The 11373-nt window shown below is 45.6% G+C and overlaps 1 protein-coding gene across 1 annotated transcript in view; it reads left to right on the forward strand.

The window, feature by feature from the left end:
• The window catches only part of ptprt (protein tyrosine phosphatase receptor type T), a 268021-nt gene extending 257003 nt beyond the window's left edge, over positions 1 to 11018 (forward strand). Inside the window, exons 16-19 of the mRNA XM_066663982.1 lie at positions 3763 to 3914; positions 10606 to 10683; positions 10788 to 10823; positions 10891 to 11018. Coding sequence (XP_066520079.1) covers positions 3763 to 3914; positions 10606 to 10683; positions 10788 to 10823; positions 10891 to 11018 — 394 coding nt within the window. The remainder of the gene's footprint in view (positions 1 to 3762; positions 3915 to 10605; positions 10684 to 10787; positions 10824 to 10890) is intronic.
• The last annotated feature ends 355 nt before the right edge of the window (positions 11019 to 11373 follow it).

The following is an 11373-nucleotide window of genomic DNA, read 5'->3' on the forward strand; positions in this document are numbered from 1 at the left end:
AGCCCTTCACCAAATCCTCTTCCGACTCCGGAACTTTCTGGAATCACCCCCTTTTCCAGTTTAATCTGTGTGTTTTGGGCTTGGCTATTACTCCTGCCTGAGGAGTGCCAGGCCTGATACTCTGTGTTTAGCCCAGGGTTGTTTTCTTCTGCGTTTTATAGGATTTAAGAGTTTTGGATTCTCTCTTTCTTTATTTTTTTAATTCATGTTTACTCAGAGAGAGAGAGACAGAGAGAGACACACAGAGAGAGAGAGAAAGAGAAAGAGAGACAGAGTCTCTCTCTCTCACATTCTCTCTCTCTCTCTGTGTGTCTCTCTGTGTGAAAGAGAGTGTAGTTTTCAGACTTGCTGTGATGATGCGGGCTGGTGGTTGATTGATGCCGTGCTGCTGCAGTGCTGTAGCCTGGTGTTCATTAAACTGGGATTATCTCGAGTTCATCAGCTCCGATGGGATGTAGGAAATTTGTCTCAGAGTGAGGTCCATTACAGCAGCTCTGAACTGTGTTCCTTATCCAGCGTTGTCACACCAAACAAAGGGACATGGAGGTTACCACGGGAACCGGCGCCTGAGAGCTGATTGGTCCTTCATCTTTGTTATATACCTGTATTATCTTTTATAAGACGTAGGAGGAGCACTTCAGGAGCAGTTTATAGCCAGGAATTAAACGCACACACACACACAACTCCAACATGTGTTTTGGAGCATGGGAGGAAACCCACACAGTCACAGGGAGAACACACCACACTCCTCACCAACAGTCACCCGGAGGAAGCCCACGCAGACACAGAGAGAACACACCACACACCTGATAGACAGTCACCCGGAGGAAACCCATGCAAACACAGGGAGAACACACCACACTCCTCACAGACAGTCACCCGGAGGAAACCCACGCAGACACAGGGAGAACACACCACACTCCTCACAGACAGTCCCCAAGAGGAAACCCATGCAGACACAGAGAGAACACACCACACTCCTCACAGAGAGTCACGCGGATAAAACCCGCACAGACACAGGGAGAACACACCACACTCCTCACAGACAGTCACCCGGAGAAAACCCACGCAGACACAGGGAGAACACACCACACTCCTCACAGACAGTCACCCAGAGGAAACCCACGCAGACACAGGGAGAACACACCACACTCCTCACAGACAGTCACCCGGAGGAAACCCACGCAGACACAGGGAGAACACACCACACTCCTCACAGACAGTCACGCGGATGAAACCCGCACAGACACAGGGAGAACACACCACACTCCTCACAGACAGTCACCCGGAGGAAACCCACGCAGACACAGGGAGAACACACCACACTCCTCACAGACAGTCACCCGGAGGAAACCCACGCAGACACAGGGAGAACACACCACACTCCTCACAGACAGTCACGCGGATGAAACCCGCACAGACACAGGGAGAACACACCACACTCCTCACAGACAGTCACCCGGAGGAAACCCACGCAGACACAGGGAGAACACACCACACTCCTCACAGACAGTCACCCGGAGGAAACCCACGCAGACACAGGGAGAACACACCACACTCCTCACAGACAGTCACCCGGAGGAAACCCGCGCAGACACAGAGAGAACACACCACACTCCTCACAGACAGTCACCCATTAAATATGTAATTACTTATTAAATAGCTTTTTGAATACTTATTTACTTAATTACTTACTCAGTTAATTAATTACATAATTTAATGTCTTAGTTATTCCTTTAATTACTTAACTACATACATAATAAATTATTGTTTAATTAATTACTTACTTAACTAGTAAGATAATGATATTATTACTTATTTCTTTCCTGTGACGGGCTGGAGCTCTGCCCAGTGTTTCCAGGTGTGGTTCATATCCACACTCCACACCACAACGACTACAGAAAACGAATGAATGAATGAATGAATGACATAAGACTTTTTACATCACTGCAGATCATAAAAGTATTTATTAATAAAGGCAGAATGTAACACAGTTAAAGTAGTGCACACCCATCAAATTATTTATATCATTATTAATATTATTATTATTATTATTATTATTATTATTATTATTATGAGGTAATAAAAAAGGTACATTTTCTTGTCCCCTGCTGTTTGCCCTGTGTATGTCTCTGCAGTGCTTTTCTGTATTTTGTTTCTTTTATAAATGCATGTTTGTGTTTGTGTGTTCTCCGTGCATCTCCTCATCTCTCGGTCATGTCAGAGGTGTGTGTACGTTCTCACGTCCCTCTGACTGATGTACGACTGATGTGTGACTGATTCACGACCATGCTTTAATTCCAGACCCGAGTGCGGCTCATTTTTCAAAACTTCATTTAAGATCTGCACTCCATCAAACCTGCTCCGTGCTCTTATTTTGGTGGCTGTTTTTATCACAGAGAGATTTATTATTATTAGTGTTACTGAACTCCGCCCACAGTGTTTTTGCAGTGTCTTGATAAACACATGGTTTTGAATGAGATAGGGGCGATGTGGAGCAGGTGCACATGAGTCTACTCCTCCCCCTACTCACACACACACACACACACATACATACATACATATGCACACCCGTCCAGTTCCTCTGGGACCAGCTTGATTAGTTCTGGATCACACTTGGCCACGGCAACTCATCCCGTTCCAGTGTTCCCCAGACCAGCGCTGATGGGGTTTGTACCCCGCTGTCAGACTCTTGGCATCCGGCGAGTCTGTGGCGGCTGTATGAGCTGCAGAGCAGCTGGGATCTGTGGAGCCACTGGATTCTCTGGTTGTTAATGTTAAGAAGATGTGGTGTGTTCCTCATGGTGTTCTGGTGATGTTCTACTGATGTTCCTCATGGTGTTCTGTTGATTTTCTAGTGATGTTCCCCATGGTGTTTAGTGATGTTCTGGTGATGTTCTTCATGGTGTTCTGGTGATGTTCTACTGATGTTCCTCATGGTGTTCTGTTGATTTTCTAGTGATGTTCCCCATGGTGTTTAGTGATGTTCTGGTGATGTTCCTCATGGTGTTCTGGTGATGTTCTACTGATGTTCCTCGTGGTGTTCTGGTGATGTTCCTCATGGTGTTCTGGTGATGTTCTACTGATGTTCCTCATGGTGTTCTGGTGATGTTCCTCAAGGTGTTCTGTTGATTTTCTGGTGATGTTCCCCATGGTGTTTAGTGATGTTCTGGTGATGTTCCTAATGGTGTTCTGGTGATGTTCCTCATGGTGTTGTGGTGATGTTCCTCATGGTGTTCTGGTGATGTTCCTCATGGGTTCTGGTGATGTTCTACTGATGTTCCTCATGGTGTTCTGGTGATATTCTTCAAGGTGTTCTGGTGATGTTCCTCAAGGTGTTCTGGTGATGTTATGGTGATGTTCCACATGGTGTTTAGTGATGGTCTGGTGATGTTCCTCATGGTGTTCTGGTGATGTTCCTCAAGGTGTTCTGGTGATGTTCTAATGATGTTCCTCATGATGTTCTGGTGATGTTCCTCAAGGTGTTCTGGTGATGTTCTACTGATGTTCCTCGTGGTGTTCTGGTGATGTTCCTCGTGGTGTTCTGGTGATGTTCCTCAGGGTGTTCTGGTGATGTTCTACTGATGTTCCTCATGATGTTCTAGTGATGTTCTGGTGATGTTCCTCATGGTGTTCTGGTGATGTTTTGCTGATGTTCCTCAAAGTGTTCTGGTGATGTTCCTCATGGTCTTCTAGTGATGTTCTGGTGATGTTCCTCATGTTCTGGAGGTGTGACTGTTCCTCCTGTGGCTGGTTTTAAAGGAAGCTGGCGAAGAAACAGAAGGAGACGGCTAGCAGCAGCACGCAGAGGGAGATGGGGCCGGTCAGCACCGCAGATAAAAGCACAGGGAAGGTCAGCACGCTGCACAAAGACGACCCCTTCTCCACCAGCAACCAGGACCTCAACGGATTTGGTAATGTCCCAGACCACCGGCACTACCCTGCACTGCACTTCTGTCATCCTCAATCATCCTTTCATCCACCCACACACTATACCTCAGGACACTTCTATCCTCCTCATTCATCCATTCGTCCACCCATCCACCCACACACTACATCTCAGGACACTTCTGTCCTCCTCATTCATCCATCCATCCATCCATCTATCCATCCACCCATCCACCCACTCACTACACCTCAGGACACTTCTGTCCTCCTCATTCATCAGGAGTGGAAGTAGTGTGAAGGAGTGGAGTTAAACTGTTTAGAAGGGGTGGGGTTAAACTTCTACAGTGTGAAGGGGCGGGGGTAAATGGCAACAGTGTGAAGGGGCTGGGCTAAAGGCTACAGTATAAAGGGGCGGGGCTAAACTGCTACAGTGTGAAGGGGCAATGCTAAACAACTACAATGTGAAGGGGCGGGGCTAAACTGCTGTTTTTAATGTTTTGTCCTGTGTGTTAAAGTAACGTCTACAAAAGTACTGTGAAGTAATGGGTAACCAGGACCTTACCCTTCACCCAGCCATAAGCACTGGGACCCCCACCTGACACTCTGGGGGCTCTCTGTGCTTTAATGAACATCCACTGAAGCATTTTTGTGTAGGAATGTATGCAAATGTATGTAAATGACCCAAGGCTGTGATGTCACAATCACGGTAAACTCAAAAGAGTAGGAAAACATCTTTGTAAAAATGACCTGAGACACTGTGAAAAATGAGAACAGCTGCTGTAGTCCCCTCCTCCGCTCCGGCCCCTTAATGCCCTGTCCTCAGGGGTCTGGTAATGGCTGGGGGTCTCAGAGAGAGAGGACCTGTTGTGTTTTAATAACTCGTCCATCTCTCCATCGCTCTGACAGCCGCTCTCTCCATCCTCCTCCTCAGAGAAGAGGCCGAACGCCTGTAATTTCTTCTTCACACTTCTATTACGGCCCTTTAATGCGTCTGTCCGTCTGACCACCTCCGAGAGCCACTTTATGTCCAAACACACAGAGAAAAAGAAAACGGGAGCACTCTACATATAAAGAGGCTCCTCCATGGACCCCCCCTGCAGCCCCTGCACAGAGGAGCCCGTGGCATTTAGCCTGCTCTGTTTTCTCTTGCTCTTTCTCGCAGTCTTTTCTCTCACTCTTTTTCTGTGTTTTAAGTGGCCTCTGCGCTCTGTAATTACAGAAGGGTCTTTCTGAGGCTCTTCTCTGCACAAAATGTCACTGTGGCCTTTGTAGACAGATTAATTTGAATAGGCCGGTCAGAGAGAGAGAGAGAGAGGGAGAGGGAGAGAGAGAGAAGGAGGGAGGGAGGGAGGGAGGGGAGAGAGAGAGACAGAGAGACAGAGTGTGTGTGGGTAGAGAGAGAAAAGGCTGCAAAGAGAGTGAGAATTTGGAAAGGTGTGAAACTTTCCCAAAATGACACACTGAAAAAAAATACATAGAGAGTTTAGAGAGGGAGAAAGAGTGAGAGTGGGGAAAAGATATGTGGAAAGACTAAAGAGAATAATAGATATGGAGAAGAGAAGAAAGTGGGGAGTGAGAAAAAGAGTATATAGAAATAGAGAGCGATACAGAAAGAGTGAGGAAAGGAAGAGTGTAGACAGAGAGGGGACAGGGAGGAAGAAGAGAGAGTGGAGTGATGGAGGAAAAGAGGTAGTGAGGACTTAGAGAGAGAGAGAGAGAGAGAGAGAGTTAGAGAGATTAAAAGTGTGAAATAAAAGAGAAGAGGACAGATTGCATGGAGAGAGAGGAGGATAGAGAGAGTGTAGAAAGAGACAGAGAGACCGATAACTGACTGAAACACTGCTTTTATTCTGAAAGAACTACATCAGTGAAGCTAAACACGCTCAGAGGAGAACACTAAACACTGACTCTGTTCCTCAGGGTGTGTTTTTGTTGCAGCACCATGATCTGATCACAGCACACAGCAGTCAGACAGTACTCTGGGGATGTCAATCAAACGGAGTGGGCGGGTCTTAGCCATGTGGCTAATGACCTTCTCCTGTGTTCAGTTGTATTAGTTTTAAAGTGTTTTTGTGTAACGAGTTGTAATTCAGAATTTAAACATTCTCCAACTCCGTCACCAAAACACTACCTTTGAATTACAAATATACGTTATGCAAAAAAAACCTGTTTATTACATGATTATTAAGTAGGTTATAAACACTTTAAAAGCCATTAATAATCATTTATAACACAGAGATAAGAAGTACGACAGTGACCTCTTTTTTCTGATACTGAAAGAGTCAGAACTCACTGACAAATCTGTGCTGGAGATGACGGGGTTAATGTCGACTGATGGAGGAAACACAGTGAGGTCAGTATTTGGCGAGATCTGAGGTTTAACTGTAGATGGATGTTGGTTCACTATTTGGCAAACAACACATCACTGTTAAGCCCAGTTTATACGTCTGTGTTGACTTAATGCAGAGCCTACACCATTGAGAGCGTTTATACGTCTGCGCTGGTGTCTGCGTTGCTCTGCAATCACACCTTCACACCACTAGAGGCTGAATCTCAAACATCTTCCTCTACACTCAATGTAGTACACAATGTAGTGGTGCACTATTTAGGGAGTAGGTCGTTGACTGGGACAGAGGAAAGTGACTAATAAAAAGCCGGCGTCTTCTTCCCGTTGTGGTGCCGCTTCTCGTTGGCTCTTTTTCCCCGGAGACCTGTGTATTGTATTCTTCCTTGAAGGCCACACCCTGTCTGAGGAAATCTCTCGCTGTGAACTTGCTGCTGGCTGCATCTCTGTCTGTGGAGGAGAGGAGTTCATGTTTCTGTTCTTCTTCACTTCCGTCCAACTTCTGACCAATCACAGTCGACGTGAGAGGTGTGTGTTGTAGGCTGCGGTGTAGGGTTCACGTCGACGCGTTGCCTACGGCGCAGTGTAGACGCAGAAGTGTAAATTAGGCTTTACACTTTCTACCTGTGTGTGATAATGGATTATTAATGATTTTAATGTAATAACAACATAGTAATGCTTTTAAGCTTTATAAATGTAGGATGTGCCTGATATTAACGTGTTAGAGTTCCGTAGTTCCGTAGTTATTCTGGACACAGCGCTGACCTCGATACAGTACGTTTCTAGCGGTTTCTCTGAGTGACTGGACGCTCCGGTAGGCATTAAATCTGTGTAGTGACCAGTGGAAACCCTGGATTCGGTGATTTCAGGCTAAAGACGTGCAGCTTCTGGCGGTGTGAAATATTAGCCCGACTCTTTTCATGTTTTATAAGCGGCTGGAGATTCAGTGGGATTTCCAAGAGACATAGATTTATTCCTCGACGTCGCAGAGAAGCAGCAGCTTCAGCATTCAGAGGATATTAGCATCTAAATGAAGAGAGAGAGAGAGAGAGAGAGAGAGAGAGAGAGAGAGAGAGAGAGATGCTCCACTCCTCCGTCTGTTTCTTCTTGCTGCAGAAGCAGTTTTTATTTAACAGACAATAGAGACTCACACATTTTAACATTAGCATACGTCTTTTATATGACTCTGTTTGGAGAAATCTGCTGCAGAACAAAGAGCTGCAGTGTCGACTCAGTAAAACTAATGACACTTATCCAGAGCCCCTCAACACACACATTGTGAAACAAGACCCCAGTCAGTTTTCTGTGAGCTTCCTGAGTCAGAAACACAGGATAAAACGAGTCGTTCTGATTCTGCTCCGCTTCTGACGTCAAGTGCAGAGACTTTAGAATGGCCCCGCCCCCTCGTCTGAGTCTGCCCAATCACAGCGCTGGACCCGCGTTTATGTGAGAGCACAAAGACGAGGTTAAACTCAGTAAAACAGACACAACGAGCGCGGAGAAATAAGAGCACTGAGTAAAAACGGAGAAGAAAGAGAATAGAGTGAAAACGGCTAAAACCCAGAGCTTCTGCTCCTCGCTCCTCACTGCTGTGCGCTCGGGGTCGGGGTGAACAGCGAGCGGCTCATTATCATTTAAAGGAATGGAACGCTGCTGTGAGGCTTGTCTCTTTAAGACTCAGAACTGTGTAGGATCTCTGTAGAAGCAAGCCGTGAGAGACCAGAGGACGAGGAGGAGGACGATGTCTCTCCAGACGTCAGGACGCTCCAGGTTTAGTTTGCGAGTGACTCAGTGTGTTTTGGCTCCGTGGGTCGAGCCCAGTTCCTCGGCTGATTCACCGTCTCACAGATACGTAGTCTCTGTCAAATTAACAGCAGAAGAGCATTCAAGTGAGCTCCAAATATCCTTCAGGCCTCACGTACAGTTCCCAGAGCTGATCCCAGTGATTCATGTAGAATTACGGCTCTAAAATAACCTGCCGCTGCATCGACACCACTGTGACTCAGGGTTTCCTGGAAGGAGGTGGTTAGATATTTAAAGTTGGGTAAATTGTTTGTTTACCCACGACAAGTTGCAAATATTTACAGCAGTGATCATTTGGAATAAAGTACAACAATTTATGCTCCATAGAGTGGGTCTCCTAGAGTCTCAGACACATCCAGACCACTAGGGGTCAGTGGCAGGTTCCCTGTTTCAAAGCAGTAAATGTTCAGGTGGATGTTACTTTGAGGGTTATGCGGGTGGTTTTAATGTTTTGGCTCATTTTGTAAGACTATTAGCTCATTATGGAGGTGGTCTTAATGTTTTGGCCCGCGTGTGTAGCACTGCCAAAACATTAAAACCGCCTCCCTAATGAGGTAACAGTGGTACACAGGTGAGCCAAAACATTAAAACCGCCTCCCTAATGAGGTAACAGTGAGCCACAGGTGAGCCAAAACATTAAAACCGCCTCCCTAATGAGGTAACAGTGATCCATAGGTGAGCCAAAACATTAAAACCGCCTCCCTAACGTGGTAACAGTGAGCCAAAACAGTAAAGCCGCCTGCAGATCAAAACATTACAACCGCCTCCCTAATGTGGTAACAGTGAGCCACAGGTGAGCCAAAACATTAAAACCACCTCCCTAATGAGGTAACAGTGAGTCACAAGTGAGCCAAAACATTAAAACCACCTTCCTAATGAGGTAACAATGATGCACAGGTGAGCCAAAACATTAAAACCACCTCCCTAATGAGGTAACAATGATGCACAGGTGAGCCAAAACATTAAAATCACCTCCCTAATGAGGTAACAGTGGTACACAGGTGAGCCAAAACATTAAAACCAGCTCCCTAATGAGGTAACAGTGATCAATAGGTGAGCCAAAACATTGAAACTGCCTCCCTAATGTGGTAACAGTGAGCCAAAACATTAAAACCACCTCCCTAATGAGGTAACAGTGAGCCACAGGTGAGCCAAAACATTAAAACCACCTCCCTAATGAGGTAACAATGATGCACAGGTGAGCCAAAACATTAAAACCAGCTCCCTAATGAGGTAACAGTGATCCATAGGTGAGCCAAAACATTAAAACTGCCTCCCTAATGAGGTAACAGTGAGCCACAGGTGAGCCAAAACATTAAAACCACCTCCCTAATGAGGTAACAATGATGCACAGGTGAACCAAAACATTAAAACCACCTCCCTAATGAGGTAACAGTGATGCACAAGTGAGCCAAAACATTAAAACCAGCTCCCTAATGAGGTAACAGTGATGCACAGGTGAACCAAAACATTAAAACCAGCTCCATAATGAGGTAACAGTGAGCCACAGGTGAGCCAAAACATTAAAACCACCTCCCTAATGAGGTAACAATGATGCACAGGTGAACCAAAACATTAAAACCACCTCCCTAATGAGGTAACAGTGATCCACAGGTGAGCCAAAACCTTAAAACCACCTCCCTAATGAGGTAACAGTGACCCACAGCTGAACCAAAACATTAAAACCAGCTCCCTAATGAGGTAACAGTGATCCACAGGTGAACCAAAACATTAAAACCAGCTCCCTAATGAGGTAACAGTGATGCACAAGTGAGCCAAAACATTAAAACCAGCTCCCTAATGAGGTAACAGTGATGCACAGGTGAACCAAAACATTAAAACCAGCTCCATAATGAGGTAACAGTGATGCACAGGTGAACCAAAACATTAAAACCAGCTCCCTAATGAGGTAACAGTGATGCACAGGTGAACCAAAACATTAAAACCAGCTCCCTAATGAGGTAACAGTGATGCACAGGTGAACCAAAACATTAAAACCAGCTCCCCTAATGAGGTAACAGTGATTCACAGGTGAACCAAAACATTAAAACCAGCACCCTAATGAGGTAACAGTGATGCACAGGTGAACCAAAACATTAAAACCAGCTCCCCTAATGAGGTAACAGTGATTCACAGGTGAACCAAAACATTAAAACCAGCTCCCTAATGAGGTAACAGTGATGCACAGGTGACCCAAAACATTAAAACCAGCTCCCTAATGAGGTAACAGTGATGCTCAGGTGAACCAAAACATTAAAACCAGCTCCCTAATGAGGTAACAGTGATGCACAGGTGACCCAAAACATTAAAACCAGCTCCCTAATGAGGTAACAGTGATGCACAGGTGACCCAAAACATTAAAACCAGCTCCCTAATGAGGTAACAGTGATGCTCAGGTGAACCAAAACATTAAAACCAACTCCCTAATGAGGTAACAGTGATGCACAGATGAGCCAAAACATTAAAACCAGCTCCCTAATGCCCTGCAGTGGTCATGTTTGGGCTCATCAGTGTATTTCCAAAATTATGTGTCTAAATCATTCTTTTTTCTGTTTCTTCCTCCTCTGCAGCCTCCTCTTCGCCATGCTCTTTTTCTGTCCAGGGCAAAACGCTGCAGAGTAAATCTCTCCTCAACTCCTACTACTCAGGTACGGACGGAATTTCAATCACTGCACGTTTCAGGAGCCTGCGCTGCAGAGCTGTTTACATATTTCACTCCTTTCTCTTCTTTCTCTTTTGTAAATCCTCACAGTGTCCAAGGACCCTGTCCCTGCCACTGCGTCTATAGGTAAGCACCTGCTCTTTCATTCGTATGGAGATGTCCTTATACGCTAGTTTCCATGGTTATCCTACAGTGCTAGCAGTGTTCGTCGGTTCTGAATGGGGAGAGGCCTTTCAGAAATCTGTACGCAGAGAAAAATCTGCCTCTGAAAAAATCTCTGGGCCACTGAAGGTTCAACCCTTAGAAGTGGAGAGTTTTTAATCCGTGTTTTTATTACCGATGAAATCTCTGCACATCAAACACAGCGTTTCAGACGGAGAAAATCACACGCTTATATTTCACAGAGCTCCGTCCACCAGCCAGGTCCAACCTACCCCAACTACAGACACCAAACTGGAGGGAGGAGGGAGGGACGGATGAATGGATTCACAGATGAATACAATGGTTGTGCATCCAGCTCAGATATGGAACTCCTTATAGGTGTAGGAATTTGTCTAGTAGTTCTGAGTGTTTTGTGTAGATCTCTGACTTCAGGATGTCAGGTGTTGGGCCTACATTCATGGTCTCCTTTATTCAGTGTTCTATCTTGTCCTACTTTGTCTTTCTTTACAGCTCT

This window comes from Hoplias malabaricus, chromosome 3 (assembly GCF_029633855.1).
Source record: "Hoplias malabaricus isolate fHopMal1 chromosome 3, fHopMal1.hap1, whole genome shotgun sequence".
NCBI classification, from domain to species: Eukaryota; Metazoa; Chordata; class Actinopteri; order Characiformes; family Erythrinidae; genus Hoplias; species Hoplias malabaricus.